Consider the following 17,557-nt stretch of genomic DNA (forward strand, 5'->3'; position numbering starts at 1 on the left):
CTGAAAAGTTTTACACACTTGATATTAATTCCCAAGAAAGGAACCCCCCCCCCCCCCATCTTTGGCCAGTGTTTGGTTTAACAGCTCTAAAACGTGAGCATCCACAGTGTGGAGTGGAGAGCTGTTCTGAGTGACTGCCTGGTTACACAACACTGCTAATCAGTGTTGAAACATCTGTTAACACAGGGACGTGTTGGATGCACAAACTGCTCACAACAGACCAGTCAAACAAAGGCTGAGTTCCAATTCATTAAGCATGCTGTTACTCACAGGGAAAAAAATAAGTGATATTTTCAGATTTAATAACTCTGTGTATTCAGAATATCCCAACAGAAAGATGAGAGGATTTCATGGACTCAAGGTTAACTTGACACAACAAAGATCCTACTTCCATTTGGCATCAGATATTGGTCGTGGATCATTGACAAAATCCATAGATACTGGGCTCAGATGTTTCCACAGTCAAACACACGACTGTCATGCAGGAAATGGATCCACATTTATGTACATTCTTGATGCACATTACAAGTCACAGTCTGTAAATATTTGCTTTACTGTACAGTGTATGTACAGCCTTGCAGATAGGCTAGAGTGAGGCCAGATCTCATTCAAGCCAGCAGGTGTCACACTCAGAGAAGATTTCTCCTTCGTGGACCCCACAGCTACTCTGCTTTCTGCAGTGTCTGTTGCACAGTGCATCCAACACTGAGACGTTCCTGTCAATATGTGATGACAGGAGAAAAGAGGACATTCAATTTAAATTTATTTATTTTTTTTTTTTCACCAAAGAAGTTCTACATAAAATTACTACTTCAATTGACTGGAAATTATTGAAATAAAGCAAAAGGGGGAGGGGGGGGGGGGGGGATCACCCTTTGCTTGAACTGCCTTTATCTCATGGACATACTATAGGCTATATCTGAGAACCGACTCTGACTATTTCCTCTCCATCATTCAAATATGCAATATGACTACTATCCATCTTGAAATTGAAACATGTTCTCTCCAGAAATTGAATGAGCATGAGGTAAAAAGCTTCCTGCTGTGCTTCATTTCCAAGCTTGAAAATGCTCCGTTTTTTTTTTTTTTTTTTTTCTTAACTCAGCTGTCTCAACTTTGCCCCAGTGATAGATAATGTGCTGCCAAAAGTATCACTTTTATCCTTATACCTTCACTGAATTTCTTACATCAGGTTTCCATGACAACTCAGCTTGAAGGGTTGATGGAGAATGGTCAGTGTCCGATGCTGTCACTGCTTACTGATCAACAAAACCCAACTTAGAAAATGATCAGATTTGAGTTTGAAACTTTATCATGAATGTCTTTATGACTTAAACAGAGCTGAATGATGCCTGTATGAAACCCTGGCTTTCCCCATGGTAAGTCTCCCCTTTTATAAACATGCATTAAATCTTATCAGTTTGCTGTTTGGTTGTGGCAGGTCATGGGAGTCCAATAACACACGTTTCTTCAATTCCTCTCACCACTTGGTCATACATTGCTGCAGACGGCAACGTAGCAGTCTTTATTTCAAGCTGCCCAAATAACTGAGACTTATAATTAAAACAACAAGAAAAGTGTGAAATAAAAGGTGTGTTAATGTTGTTGTATGCTTATTTCCACCCTCATCACTTGATGATCATTTAAAGATTGTCCAGAATTTGAGTTTATAGATCACAGTGCATTCTGGGTAAGAAATCCAACACAAGACTGACTTCATTGCTGCCTAAAACTGCAGAAAATGTGACATACCAGTGAAGGAGAGTCTCTAGACAGCCTTGAAGTGCCAGCTACCAGCCAAGTCAGATGTACATCCAGTGCAGCTTTACACCTGTAGACAGACTTGTGTGTGTGTGTGTGTGTGTGTGTGTGTGTGTGTGTGTGTGTTAAGAAAACAAAACGATTGTTCAGAAAGGTTTTCGTACCCATATTGTATAAAGTGCAATGCCCATGTGTTTCCGATTATAAAGCAGGTCTAGGTTCTATATTAATACTGTGAAAGTATCAAAGCCTCAGTCCACAGAGAAATGCACACAGCCTGTATTCAGAAACTGAGCCTTAAAACCAGCCGTCAGGACTTCTGGAACTTTGTGATGTCACAACAAAGCAGTCACTGCCCTCAGTCATGCCCCAAGCCCCGCCCACCTGGACCCACCATCCAACCTTGCAGGATTTGGTTTCTGAGTGTTTACTTGAAATCTGCTGTATTTTTATTCCATCACCCAGAAAGCAGTCAGCCTGTAACTGCAACCTGTTGTGACAAGAGCTCCAGAGAGAAGTCTGGGAGATGGGTTTTAGTTCTTAAAACCACAAATGCATTTTTTATGGATGTCAACACTTCAAATAAAACACAGAAAAAGTGCAAAATACTGGACCTTTTTTTTTTTTTTTTTTTTTTTTTTTTTTTTTTAAACAGATTTTACCTGACCTGTAAGAAGTCAAGTTGTTTCTATAATAGAGAGAAAACCATCCATCAACCATTTATGGAAGCAAAGTTTAAGACTGAAAACTTAAGACAAGCAGGTATAATAATAATAAAAGATGGTTTATTGTTTAACCACAGCAATTCAGAGTGGTCTGAGTCTCCTTGGTGGGGAATAAACAAGGGAGCCGAGGAATCCAGCAGGTGAGTGGCGTGGCTGGTACTTCCCCAAATATTGTTACACTAAATCAAAATCTGAATGTCAAGTGACTAAAGAAACCCTATTACTGACTCCGTTTTCCTCCACCTGTTGACATTTAACAGTATTCTGATTGCTTTTAAGCACCAGACTTTCTACCAAAAACAAACAAACAAAAAAAAATGTAAGCTGTCTCACATGCTTTGCTGTATGTAATGAAAGAAAGCTTTGTCTTGCTATTTCCATTTAGATAAATGATTATTCTTCTGGCTGGAACTTCTGATGTTGAAGTTCTTAAAACATAAATCAGTACCAAATCCAATCAAGCTGAAAAGTTCAACTCATTGCTCTTTAGGTTCAAACTTTTAAACAGTTTTTCAGTCCTGTCTCATTTAAAGTTATAGGGTTTTTATTTATTTATTTTTGGTTAAACACACATCAGTCACAAGCTCTAATGCATTCAGCAGAGCACCGTGGAACTTGTGGTTTTATCAGTGGCCTCAAACAGCTGAGTAAGAGGTAATTAATGGTGAAATAAAGTAGAACTTCACCCACTAATGCTCTTGTGGTTGACTGGAAATCCCTGCAACCAAGCAGTAGATTAATACCCATGTATTTAGAATGATATGTTCAACTACCACATATTGGGTGTCCAGATACATTTGGACATCCTTTGAATTTCTCCTCTACATCACAGCAGCCAGTCTGCTTTTTTTTTTTTTTTTTTTTGTTGAACAGGTAAATAAACTGTCATCAGCCCAGTGACTGCAAAGGAAAAACAAAAATCAAAAAATAAATAAAAGGAAACACATGAATTTGGATGGATAATACATTATGAGTTGATGGACATCCTGTGAGCTGGGTCTGTCTTTAGCATCCATGCTGCCCTCTCATTAGCACCAGCTCCTGTAAGTATTGCAGTAATTTGCTGGATGAGCAACGCGTGCCCTCCATGGTAATGTTCCCATGTGCCCTCTGTGGTTTGACTTATTACCAAATATCACTAAATTACATCTAACCTCATTTAGCAAACACACAGAGGCGAAGCTCCAAAAAATAAAGTTAAATGAGGACATTGTGTGAATCAGCCTTTTCACACAATCTCTTTTGCCAGGCAGGCTATAACTGCCACTAAATGGACAATATTCAGAGAGCACCGGTCACATCTCATCGTTTTATTAACAAAAAGTGGATGACCCTGGCACCGGAATGTGTTAAATGATTTGCCTGCCTATCATTCTACTCTACTCCTACTTGGCTTGTCTTCTGTGTCTTCCATGCTTCCACTTGTTTAAAGAAAGGTATGACCTTTTGTTTTCACAGTGCTTTTCTTCCTTCCCCAAGAGCTTTGCAGAGCCCGAAGACTGACCGCACGAGTCTCACGAACCAATTTCTGCCTCAGAGTGTTATAAGTAATAAAACACACAGGTATGGACAAAAAGCAAAACAGATTCTGGAATTGTGACAGAAAGGGAAATTACTGTCTGACTGTCGTCATCAGAAAAGTGACAGCACTGGCTATTTGTTCAAGTGCTTTTAATAATCCACTTTTTTTACCTTACGCCTTGGCTCTCCTACATCATTTGATCAGTCTTCTTGAAAGATTGTCTCCCGATGACTGTCGTCTTTAAGTAGCACTCAGAAAGAAGGGTGTCATTACACAGCCAGAAACACACAAACACAACATTTCACTGTGGAAGGCTCAGATGGAAAAATAAGTTAAAATTAGAATGATCACCGTGAGGCTGAATACTTCCACGAACCAGCCAAATTGCAGGAAACATGGTCACAATCTCACCTTCCATTACAGTATTGAATAATTGCCAGAGGTGTTTTTGCAAAACATTATGAGGTAACACTGAAGTTGACTTTTCGCCATTTGGATATAAAATGTTGTTGTGTTATCCTTATACACATTTCAATTAAATTGTGTCATTAGAGTGTGAATTTGTAAGTTATGGCCAAAAATGTGTTTTATTAGGTCACAGTAACCTTGACCACCAAAATCTAATAAGTTCATCTTTGAACTGATTAAACCTAACCATATACAGTTTATGTATAGAATATACACAGTATGGCCATTATAGATATTTATGCATTCCACAAGCAGCAACGTCTGGGGCTAAAAAATGAACTCAACTCAGAAGCAGCAAAAATTGCAGTTCCTTATATGGCCACTTGCTCCAAAGGCAAGTCTCCCATGTTAAAACTTTACACAGTTCTGGTCTCTATAGCAAATTTTCCTCCTTCATTACAACTGTGATAAAGGAGTATGGGGGTGATATTTTCATATCACTTACCTGTTTCAATTTTATTAAAGCTTAAAGTTCTGCATAATTGAGGGCGGGCGGCACGGTGGTGCAGTGGTTAGTGCTGTCACCTCACAGCAAGAAGGTTTTGGGTTGGAGTTTGCATGTTCTCCCCGTGTCTGTGTGGGTTCCCTCTGGGTACTCCAGCTTCCACAGTCCAAAGACATGCACATTAGGCTAATTCGTGACTCCCTCTCCCCAGGGACCTTGTACAGATAAGCGGTATAGAAAATATAGATGGGTGGATAATTGAGGGCTGCTTTGAGTGACAGGTGGGTGAGTGTATGTTTACCACAAACAGGCATTCACACATGTCCCACCTCTCTTCGGCAGTCAGGCACTGCCAAGATGGCAAAGGCTGAGCAGCCCACTCAAAACCCCTCCTCCCTAACAGTGGGTAATTAGTAGGAGAAAATGTGACTATTGACACTGCAGTTTGCATTTTCTCTAACTTGCAGTGAATGGTGGTGTCTTGTTACCATGGAAGCAAATCTTTTTTTTTCTTCAACCTTAACCAAACCGTTTGAGTTTCCTACTTTAATAAGACCTTAATAACAATGATAATGGTGCTGGTAGTTCAGAAAACTGTCATTATTTGTGTCATTTCTAAAAGACACTTACAAATGACCTGTTGTGTGATTTATCTACGAGAGAAAAGCACAAAGATTACATTTCATACACTATATATCACAACTGATCAGTGACACTGTGGTTTTCCTTTAGAGGGATACAACGTGTGTGTGTGTGTGTGTGTGTGTGTGTGTGTGTGTGGCTGTGAGGTGAAACTCTCATGGCTGGTAATTGAGAAGAAGGTAAAAGAACCCACCTTATGTGTCATGCTGAAACATACCGTACTGTTAGACTCACTTCTGCTGAAGGATGGGGAAAAACAAATTACCAATGAGGTGTTAAAATTAAAAACTGCCACTGGTACTTGAGTCTAATTAACACTTGTTGAAGTTACAGAAGTTGCTATGTTGTTGTCTTGCGGGCACACCTTTTGATTTATGTGATAATTTCTTTCCACCAGACTGTTTTTATCTGTGGGAAGCGAGTTCATGATGGCACAATGTAACTGTAGGAAAATGAAAGAAATTAAAGTCAGTGTGGGCCTCAATCAAACCTAATTACAGAGCTGCAGCAGAGGTGGACAGTCATTTGCTGCTTTTATGAAACGGCCTTATCAGATGCCATTAACTTTTCTGTGGTTACGCAATAAACGGAAAATGTACTTGGGAACCATGTGGACAAAAACAATATAAAATGAACTCAATCATACCACAGCTGTAGTCCACCTCTAAATTGACACAAAGACCTTTTGGTTTAAAGACCTTGTTGTGTCAATCTCTGCCTCCAAAAACATCAGATTGTTTCTGGTGTTGTGGACTTGCTGTTGTTCTGAAGTGGGAATTTTCCTTAATCTGTGTCATCTTTCACCACTGTTTTGTTGAGAAAAAGCAACAAACTCTTATTCCCCTAATCCTGACTTTTGATTCTGAAACTAAAGGCTATATCATTTGGCCTGAAATGCACAAAATTAGTCAACTCCAGAGGGATCTATTCCAAGAGAAAATCTCCAATAATTACATATGACACAGCTCAGTTAGGGCATGTCATGCTTCCATTTGGCCCATTTTCTTGCACAGCAAGGGTTGCTCATACTGCTGTGTGATTTAGTGTAATTGCTTAATTTTAACTCATTTTTGTGGGATGTAGGAAGTTTAATGCACCAAGTTGAATTTGCTGTAGGGTCACAAACGTTTTTACATTGTCCTGGTGATTTTTTGTTTTATTATTTCAGCCTTGAGAATAAAATGTATGAATCTCAGTCTGGTGACAGATGAAGATTTGCTGTTGACCCACATAGTCCTGATGAAGCACGTTAAATCTTAACAAGTATTAAACTCTATATAACACTATTGATCATCTTCCAAACTTTAACTTTAGATGTTTTTTATTTGATCATGCCTTTCTAATGTTATGTAGTAATCCTCTGAAACCACTTTTTTTTTTTTTTTTTTTTTTTTTTTTCAATAAACTTTATTTTTGATAGGTACATGTTTTAAGTATCTATGACTGAAGAATTCATGCACAGAGTAAAATTTAACTATAACTATCAAAGACCCTCTCTCCACTACCTGAAAAGAGCCAGATATTTCCTTCAGGAGCTGGAGGAGACCAAAAACAGAGCTAAATGAGAGGGAATACTGGACTTAAATTCACTCTAAATGAATGTTAATGTTGTCCTGTAACTGCTGGATGTGTAAATAATAGTAATAATTTTCAAAAAACCATGGTTTGGTCTGGACCTTGCAGGGTGGAGGTGAGGGTAGCAAGGAAGAGGAGCAACAGCAGCTCAAATTTGATAATCAGACAATTTTTATGACATCAGTGAGCAAAACTGTCCTATTATTTAACAGCTTTTTGCCGATTTTGCTGATTATTGAGCAGTATTTTAGATGATCCAATGCAATTGTATGCATTGCCTGTAAGGTGCAACTTGGAGTAAGGCATAGGAGAAAAACAGAGGTGATACTGTAGTTGCAAAAACAGAGCTGTGTATAGTAGTATAATAGTGTCTGTCCCTGCATGATACTTTAAGTCTGGCACAACTGTCTACACATGTTATAACCATCATTTAGTGGGGCAAGTGTGACATATGGTAGAACATTATAGGTCTAAACCAAAGTGAATGGTGTAGGAACATAGTTAAAGTTTCTATTCCTACCGATTTGTTTAACTTCTAATAATATATGTCTCAACACACCTATAAAACACCCAGAGGTTATAAAATTTGTCTCATCTATTGTGAAAGAAATCATTAAGTAAAATTTCAATGTCAAGTATATGTCTGTATTTCTGGATACAGTATGAATCCATAGCATTTAGGAGATTCATCTGTTCATTTGTGCTGGTAATAACCTCTGAAACAGGTAATTGAGGACATCCTTGCTGCAGCACTCAGCTGAGGCAAAATCCATCAGCTTCATTTTTCCTGTGTATTTCTGCCGACATCTTGACAGACGTGGCAACTTCTCATCTGCCTTCAGTGGTGCAAAATTGGATAACTGGCTAAGTCATTCTGCTGCAGAGCCATTCAGCCATTTGTTCAGAGTAATGATCTCTCCCTCTCATTGAAGGAGCACTGTCTGTTAGCAGGAATTAAGCTGTTGTAAATAATTATGGGAAGTTTGCTGTTGAGGTTTTACATAGTGTCAGAATATTTTGACTTCATGCATCATTAACATTTTATATACAGGATATACTATATTTCAAATAAACCAAAAACTATGAACACTCTAGGAGAAAATTTCAGAGTACACAAGGAAAATTCAATTTGTTTAAGTGGCAAGTGAAGGTGACCAATGATCCCAAATCCCTAACAGGGCAAAAAATTACACTTACATAATGTAAATAATTATTATGCAGAGCAGTCCTTTGTCAACTCTGGTACAAGGTGACCTCATTTGAAAGGAAGCTGCCCAGCTACAAATCTAAGGCCAACATGACCCACTGCTGCAAATGTGTGTGTGTGTGTGTGTGTGTGTGTGTGTGTGGCCTGTGTATGTGCCCTAAATGTCAGACTGACCAATTTCCACTTAGTGCGTCCACCCTATGTGTGTCACATGTGGTGGTAGGTGCCCAGGCACCTGAGGACCCAAGTGGAAGTTTCAGTGGCTGGAAATGGAAAACAGGTGAGCATTTATGGAACTTGAAATGGGAATAAAGTCCAGGGACATCTGGTGGGCAGGTGGAGTCTGACAGAAGGCTAATAAACAGGACTTACATAAATCATGACAATCTGTGCAGATGTGTGTGTGTGTGTGTGTGTGTGTGTGTGTGTGTGTGTGTGTGTGTGTTTACCTGTAAGGCTGTCTTTAATGAGGCCTGATTTCCTGCTGGTGAGTCGAGGCTGTATCTAGCTGAAGATAACAAAGAGAAAAACAGGACTAATTCACTGGAGCAACAGCATATTGAGGACATGTTGCTTTCTTCCAGCGTGCTGGTTCTCTAATGTTCAATCATGGTCTGCTTTTGAAAACTAAATGCGTCACTGTCCCAGTCTTTGTATGTTTTTTTCCCCCCTTGCTATTTACATAAGTTTGCAGCAAAGAATCAAACCCAGTCTTGCTGTGCCTCTATCCATGGTGCTGAAAGAGTCAAAGCCAGTCTCTTGCTGTGCCTCTCTCCAAGGTGCTGAAAGAGTCAAACCCAATTGTACTACTATATTTGTGGTAACAGGTTATACAGTAACAATAAAAGAAAATCTTGAAAATCGGAAGCAACTGAGTTAATGCCCCAGGAATGTGGAGTGCTCACAAGGATGTGATTGCTATGTCCCTTGAACTGCTGGCTCAACATAAAACAACTAACAAATCACATTATGTGTCTAAATTTGTGTGCACTCTTTGTGTTATGCATCCAAAGCCCTGTTCCTGGTCTGGATTTGTGGATCTTATAAGTGTTCTTGAACACCACTCCCAGACAAATGCCAAGAAAAGTTAGACTCCACAAGTCTCTCCTCGGACTAAAAGCCAGTGACCAAAAACTTTAGAGTGATTTTCGATCTGACCTTTAATGGGCAGGGAAGGAAGGCAGTACAGTTTGAAAAGGTCAGCCATGTTGTTTTTCTTCATTTTTTTTTAAAATGGAAACACTATATTTCCACATGAGACAGGCAGACTTTAATGTCTCCAACTTGTTCAGAATACAGTTATAGAGACCAATCGAGAGACTGCACCTCCACTAGTATGTAGTTCTGTTGCTACAGTCACAAATTATTTTTAGAAATGACTTTTACATTTTACTGTTCACCTTTTTTAAATCCTTTCAATCACAACGAGCTATGCACCCAAGCTATGATTCATCCCCATGTCAAGTAAAGCACAAAGTGAGATCTCTGTGGAGGGATCCTCTGACTGTTCTTTATTTGTCACACAAGACTGAAGGTGACTGAACTTTGTGATCAGAGACTTTGAGAAAATTAGATTTCCTGGATCAGTATCAATGCCTGAATATCTTGTTTAGACACTTGTATAAACTTGGCTTCATGTTACCAATCTTGTCCCTAAATGTTTCTCATCTCACTTTTCTGCCGTGACTTTATACTTTGTGGAATTAGTATTTTAAATTTTATTGGTCACATGATGCAAAATTAATGATTTTGATTTGATTTGAAAAGTGGATCTCTTCTGAAGATGTAGAGGTGAGAATACCACAGTTCTTTGGGAAATACTATATGTTGGAGCATATTGTAACTTTTAATGCCATGTAGGGCAGGGCAGGACAAACTATAAATTGACAACCAAACAGAAATCATATCAGCAACTTATCCACTAATATTACAATGCCATGTTCTTTTCTTGTCATTGGACTAACAGAGCTAAAACACCTGTTTGACAAAAAGGTCCCCATTGTGATAGGTAAAACACTATTGCCTCTCTCCACAGGTATTTCTAATCCGAATTCTGACTAAATATAGTAATGTGTAATAATAATAATAATAATATTGTACTCTGTGTCTTAATCTGTATCATAAGTGAAAGAAAAGTGCTGTGTTTATATAAAAAGAAAAAAAAAAAGGTAGGTTTTTGCTTATAAGATGTGAAGACAGAGACTCTGTCTTTGTTTTGTCCAATTACTTTCTCTACACCTTTACCATGGTAACAGCTTTTAAAAGGTAATTCATTAAGAAGAGAAATGGCCTTGACTGTGTTTTCCATCGGTGTTCATACAATCACCTGCATCAGACACGCATTAGGTTTATTGGATTCTTTGGATGTGAATTCAGAAGTGAGTTTTAAAGTTGTATTTTTATTATTATGATTATAATTACTATTATCATAAAAATAAATCTTTAATCTTTGATCTATATTTCTATATTTGAAAATGTAACCACGAAAGATGAGTTAACTCTACTCAGTATCACAAAATGTATTAAAGGGGCTATTTGCAAGTTTTCTCTGCTGCTGTACATGGTTTCTTGCTGGGAGCAGGGGGTGGAGATGGTTACTTCCAAAGAGCTTCAGTTGTTGTTGCATTTACAATACAAGGGGTTATAATATGCCCAATAAGCAGCACTACATCTTCAGAGCAGGATGGATGTTATAGTGATTTGCTATTGGAAGGTGGTGAGATGAAATGAAGTTGGATGCTGAACTTGTAATGTTTCTTCTAGACTAGCAGGTAAACAGCTGTTGATGCTAACGTTGGCTATGTAGCAACAGGAAAACTTACAAACTTTTAAATGAATGATTGGCAGTTCTTGTTCTGGTACAACTACAATTAATGACTAATGGCTGTTTACGTTGTTGGGCTTGATAGTTCTGGTTATTCAATCCACTTTTAATGCACTGGATACAGTAATGGCTTTCATAAGTGAGGCTTGCACTTTCAGATGTGTTTTCGGGGGTGTTAAAGACTGTTCCGGTTGCTTGTACTCTGAAAGGTGATGTCTTGTATTTCATTCTGTTTGGTAAATTCTGGTCAGTCCTACTGTAACACTTTAAGAATTTCCAGACCCAAATGCAGTCACACACAAAAGCTGGTAGGTGAGTGAAGCAAAAAACAACCTTACCTATAGAGAGATGGAAAAACTGAAGACCGGGCAAGCTGGCAACCAAAACTTAGGAAGTCCAATGCTGGTAATCCAAAACTCAGGTAGCAAACACATGGAGGAACTTAAGGACAAACGAAGGGTACCAACAGCACATAAGGAACGTGAGGGATAGCCTGCTACACAGAGTAACTGACATGGAGGACTGGGAGCACAGAGAATAAATTAAGCACAAGTAATATCAAAATAAAACAGGAAATACAGAGTCTAAAAGGGACAGATGTATGGGGGACAAGGCTGCAAACCCACTGTGTAAAGCAGTAAGTAAATATGCACATGCATAGTTAAAATATGTACTGAAAGGCATGTCATAAAAGATTAAATCAGAAGGCAGTAATTTTTGAATTAAATTTCTCAATGCTTATAGAAACCTCTCAAATGTCTCCTGCGGCATATTCCACTTTTGTCTTCTTTAACCGAGCCAGACATCATTTCATGATTACATTACGAGTTATTAGATTATTTGCAGTAAATTCTTTTTCGTCACTCCAGAAATGTAGCTTTTGTGGAAATAATGACTCCATAATTACTTCTTAGTGATACTTGTTAATTACTATAATTTCAACTGCCTGTCTTATCTGACTTACCTTTGTTTTTGTAACAATATTTTACAAAAACTAAATGCTGAAAACCACCACGTGCATACTGCGAATAATAATCATTGAGCTTTTTATTGTATTTATACATAACTACAGTTAACTTTTTGACCAATAATTACCTTAATTGCTAAATATATGAAAAGATAATTACTGTACTGTGACAGTGAGTGCTGCTCTGCCTCCCACAAATAAATTCATGCCTGGTCTGAAACACGTTATTCTTGTGAGAGTGACGGTCCTTTCACCAGAGGGTGTCTGTCTGCCTCATCTGTGACGCCCGTCGTTAAGAATGCTCTCTTGAGACGGTGGCTTGTGTTGGTTAAATATCGATTTGTCATTAGCAACACTGTCCCAGTGTGTTGTTGATGCATGTTTTTCAGCCCATTTACTGCACAAAGCTGATATTAATCAATATGACAGGAGACATTTTGTAAGCAAGTTAGGCGAGCTCATTTACCTCGCAGGTTCTCAGAGAGCTGGAGTTGTTGATGTGTCATCACTGAATCCATAATCAGATCCTTTCATGGATCAAATGGAATTATTATTATTAACACTGTCATATGACAAATCTCCAAGCACTAAATGCACAGAGGAGGAAAAAGATCATGTCTCATAATATCTCAACATCTACTGAATGAATTGGGACAAAATTTTGTACAGACACACTCATGGTTCCCAGAGGATAAATCATCGACTCTGCTGATCCTCTTTCCTCTCGCTCCACCAAGGTTGACACGTGTGGTTTCCAGTGAAATGTCTCAACGACTGGATGGACTGTCAGGAAGTTTGGTTGACTGTTATAACTTTGGTGACCCCTTAGCTTTTCGTCTGGTGCTGTTATCAAGCCAGAATTTTAATTAGTTCAGTACTTTGGGTTCTGGAGACCTAGGTCACTTGTGCAAGTAGCTTATTACAGCCAGTAATTACATTTTATTGTTAAGCAAAATCCAGCAGTCATGTGAAACAACATCAATTATTGTAACTTTCAGCACATTCGCTTACCATCATCACACAGGTGTTGACTGACCCTGATGAACTAGCATACATTTTGACAGGATCTGTGGGCTCTTTTCCCTCTAAATGAAACAAAGCGCAGCTGTTCCATCTGTTTATTTCTTCCTAGCAGCACTTGCTGGGAAACAAACCTGCATTACAATAATCAAGCCAGAGCAGTAAAATGCACGTACAACTTTTCATAGGTCAGTAATTGATAGAAACGATCTGATTTTAGAAATGATCCTGAGCTGGTAACCACATATTTGACTTGAATATCAAAACTTATGTTGGCATCAAATATTAACCCAAGATTTCTATCAGCCGGCTTAATATAATTAGAAAGGTCACCAAGATTTGTAGCGAGAGAGCTGATAGACTCTGATAGCTGATAAACACAATCACCTCAGTATGGAATATCAAGCTGTGTATACAGCTGTGTATAAGATTGTATACAACAACTAAGGTTTAAAAATAGTCAATAGCAAAATAGAGTGATATTGGATCTTGTCAGAGTTGTGCCATGAAATGGGGGAAAGTATATTTTGAAATATATGAAATCTATTCACTGACTTAACAGGATTTAATTTCCTTCCAGGTTCACCAGCATTGTAGCCAGTGTATTGTATGAAATATTACTATTACATTCATATTACTAATAATGTATTCATCATTCATAAACATTATTCCATTTAATGTTAAAAGCCTGTAACTCATTACTGGAGGCTTCTTAAATCCATTCATTTTAAAACCACTTCATTCACATGCGTCAAGACAAACTTTGCTCCTCCCCCCACCTCCTCCTCCTTCAGCCCATAGGACGAACAGCTAGAGAATGTGTGTTGTGTGTGTGTGTGTGTGTGTGTGTGTGTGTGTTTGTGTGGGTGTGTTTGCCTGGTATAATAGAAGTGAGACAGAGAGAGTAGGGACCACAGTAGCCTGCAAAGTGATGATCTGCCTGCACTCGCACACAGAGCTGCTGCGCTCTGCGCTCTCCGCCTCTCTGTTCCCGCTCACTGTTAATTAGTCTCACACATGCTCCTTCCCACACATGCTTTTCTGCTCTCTGCTTCACTCCTTCTATTTATCCCTCTTTCATCTTTTTAGGGAGCATTTACTCTAAGTTCTTACTACACAGGAGGAGAGGAGAGCGGATTGTCTTTGGCTGAGAGTTACAGATGTTTGAAGAAAATTCAAGAAAAAGCTGGAGGACGCAAACGGGGAGTAGGAACACTGGCAAAGCTTTTTTCATTCCCCTTTGAAGGCACCGAGGTTGTTATCCAGATAACAAAGATGACTGAAAGCCACACAGGCTAAGACACTAGATGGACGAATAACCACAGCAAAAAAGGAAGACTTAACCCACAAGGACAGGGAACTAAAAAAGGGGACATCATGAACACCACAGAACATCACGGACTGATCCAAGGCTACCACAACAGGAGCCAAACCTCAGCCACTTTGCCTCTTAACGAAGACTTATCAGCCGAGGACAAGGACTCCTCTGCAGGATGCTACGAACAGCTGCTGATTTCCACAGAGGTTTTCCTCACTCTGGGCATCATCAGCCTGCTGGAGAACATCCTGGTTGTTGCTGCTATAGTCAAGAACAAGAACCTTCACTCACCGATGTACTTCTTCATCTGTAGCCTTGCTGTTGCTGACATGCTTGTCAGCGTCTCCAATGCGTCTGAGACTATTGTCATAGCACTCATCAATGGAGGCAACCTGACCATCCCTGCCACCTTAATTAAAAGCATGGACAATGTGTTTGATTCTATGATCTGTAGCTCTCTGTTGGCGTCCATCTGCAGCTTGCTGGCTATCGCAGTCGACCGCTACATCACCATCTTCTACGCCCTGCGATACCACAACATTGTCACCCTGCGAAGAGCGATATTGGTCATCAGCAGCATCTGGATGTGCTGCACCGTGTCAGGTATCTTGTTCATCATCTACTCAGAGAGCACCACGGTGCTCATCTGCCTTATCACCATGTTCTTCACCATGCTGGTGCTCATGGTGTCACTGTACGTCCACATGTTCCTGCTGGCGCGCTTGCACATGAAGCGGATCGCGGCGCTGCCGGGCAACGCCCCCATCCAGCAGCGGGCCAACATGAAGGGCGCCATCACCCTCACCATCCTCCTCGGGGTGTTCGTGGTGTGCTGGGCGCCCTTTTTCCTCCACCTCATTCTCATGATCACCTGCCCCAGGAACCCCTACTGCACCTGCTTCATGTCCCACTTCAACATGTACCTCATCCTCATCATGTGCAACTCCGTCATTGACCCCATCATCTACGCCTTCCGCAGCCAAGAGATGCGGAAAACCTTCAAAGAGATTTTCTTCTGTTCGCATGCTCTCTTGTGTGTGTGAGCTGCCTGTTAAATGTCAGCAGAGCTACGACCTTGACAGTCACAGTCTGCAATGTAAATGAAAGCCGGCCACCGAGGACTTTGAGGTTTTGAGCTGTAATCACTGTGGACCGATGTGGCTCTGTTGTGCCCAGTGCTCTCACAGTCGGCTGTAAATGATTGAAGGCTGTTGTGAGTCAGGTTGCTGAAGAGGTAGGTTTACGAACACCCTGTAACATAGAGTATTGCTCTGTAGACAAATGCTATCTTGTTTTGTGGTAAATGCTGCTCTGAAGTGCAATTTAAAGTAAATGTGACCAGCATGTAAATAGACCAATCACATGCTGAAACTGTGGTTCATTTACAAATCTTTTATCTTTCTCAATCTTAACTCTCTATTTTCCTTTCTTCTAAATGGAACCTAAATGCCACAGTGCATGTACTCTGTATGTCATACTGGATATAAAACAAAGAGATTAATATAATTTATGACAGACTACCTCCGTGTTTGAGAGTGTAATCCCCCTCAGAGCAGAAGACAGGAGAGTATTTTGCAAACTGCAAGCAAAGATTCATTTATCCTTGACATATTCTACCCATACTAATACCGGGCAGGGTTTCCCTTTGCTCTCTAACAGCCTCAGTTCTTTGTGGCATGGATTCCTCCTTTGAGACTCTGCCCAGTGCATCACATAATTTCTGCACATTCATGCAACCAATTGCCTGTTCTACCACATCCCAAAGGATCTACTGGATTCAGATCTGGTGACTGGGGAGGCCACTGAACTCATTATCATATTCATGAAGCCAGTTTCAGAATTTTGCTCTGTGACCTGGTGCATTATCGGGCTGGACATAGAAGATGGTGAACTGTGGCCATTAAGGGATGTTCATGGTCAGCAACTATAGACATGTGGCATCCAAACCATGATTGATTGGTATTAAAAGGCTCAAAGTGTATAAAGAAAACATTCCCCACACCATTACACCACCACCTGCCTGGACTGTCGACACAAGGCAGGTTGGGTCCATGGATACATGCTGTTGATGCCAGATTCTGATCGTACCATCAGCAGGAAATCTAGATTCATCAGACCAGGCTATGTTTTTCCAGCCTTCACCTGTCCAGTGTTGGTGAGACTCAGCTTTCTGTTCTTGGCTGACAGGAAGTGGAACCTCAACATCTGATGTGTTGTTCATTCTGATGCTTTTCTGCTCGTCATAGTTGTAAAGAGTGGTTATCTGAGTGACCGTAACCTTTCTGTCTCTCCACTCTCCTCTGACCGTTCTCATCAACAAGCTGTTTCCTCCACACAGCTGCTGCTCACTGGATGTTTTTTTGTTGTTGGCTCAACAATCTTGCCTCATTCTGATGTTCAATGTAACATTAACTGAAGCTTCTGACCTACACTGCACTGCTGCCACACAATTAGCTAATTGGATAATTGCATAAATAAGCAGGTGTGCAGGTGTTCCTGGTAAAGTGCTCAGTCATTCTGCTCTCCATTACAATGAATGTAAAAAAAAAAAAAAAAAATTTAACGTTTACTTTTCATGTGATACATTTTGCAAGGTGAATTACGGCCACGATGCCTCGCTTATTTCCCTCATGTATTATGTGTTGATCATGAGGGAAGAAATGAAGACAAGCGCAGGGAAAATTCTGCATCACTAAAGTGTCGTATTCATTTTTTTATTAAGGTGGCATTTTGATGAAGTAGACATTCAGAAATCTAATACAGGGGAAAATAGCTCATTTCATTGGCTAATTTATAGAGAAAAGGTGTTGAATGTGATGGATAAGAGCACAAATATCAGACTGGATTTCACCTCATCAAATCATCAAAGAGAAAGAATAGCAAGAGAAAAAAACAAAAAGCACCACATTACTGTTGTTTCATTTGCTGCTGTTTCCCACATCAAACCCCCTCAGTGAACTAAACACAGGCTTGTTTCTGTTGTTGTCTAAAGTGCAGGGTGGTGCAGTTGTAAAATTTATGATAGTAAGGAAAATGTCAGTCAGTGTAAATCTCAGACACCTAAAGACAAGTGGGAGTGGCCT

General features: G+C 39.8%; 1 protein-coding gene and 1 long non-coding RNA gene across 2 annotated transcripts; both read left to right on the forward strand.

The window, feature by feature from the left end:
- The first annotated feature begins 864 nt into the window (after positions 1-864).
- Positions 865-2,051, forward strand: LOC139625753 (uncharacterized). Its single transcript, XR_011692007.1, has 2 exons — positions 865-1,857; positions 1,892-2,051. It is a non-coding gene; the product is annotated as an uncharacterized lncRNA (long non-coding RNA).
- Positions 2,052-14,097: 12,046 nt separating this feature from the next.
- On the forward strand, positions 14,098-15,720 carry mc4r (melanocortin 4 receptor). Its single transcript, XM_071484625.1, has one exon. The coding sequence runs from the start codon at positions 14,534-14,536 to the stop codon at positions 15,515-15,517; it is 984 nt and encodes a 327-aa protein (XP_071340726.1). The 5' UTR covers positions 14,098-14,533; the 3' UTR covers positions 15,518-15,720.
- The last annotated feature ends 1,837 nt before the right edge of the window (positions 15,721-17,557 follow it).

This window comes from Trachinotus anak, unplaced genomic scaffold, assembly GCF_046630095.1.
Source record: "Trachinotus anak isolate AG129_WGS33_773 ecotype Australia unplaced genomic scaffold, CSIRO_AGI_Tana_v1 ptg000009l, whole genome shotgun sequence".
Taxonomy (NCBI): Eukaryota; Metazoa; Chordata; class Actinopteri; order Carangiformes; family Carangidae; genus Trachinotus; species Trachinotus anak.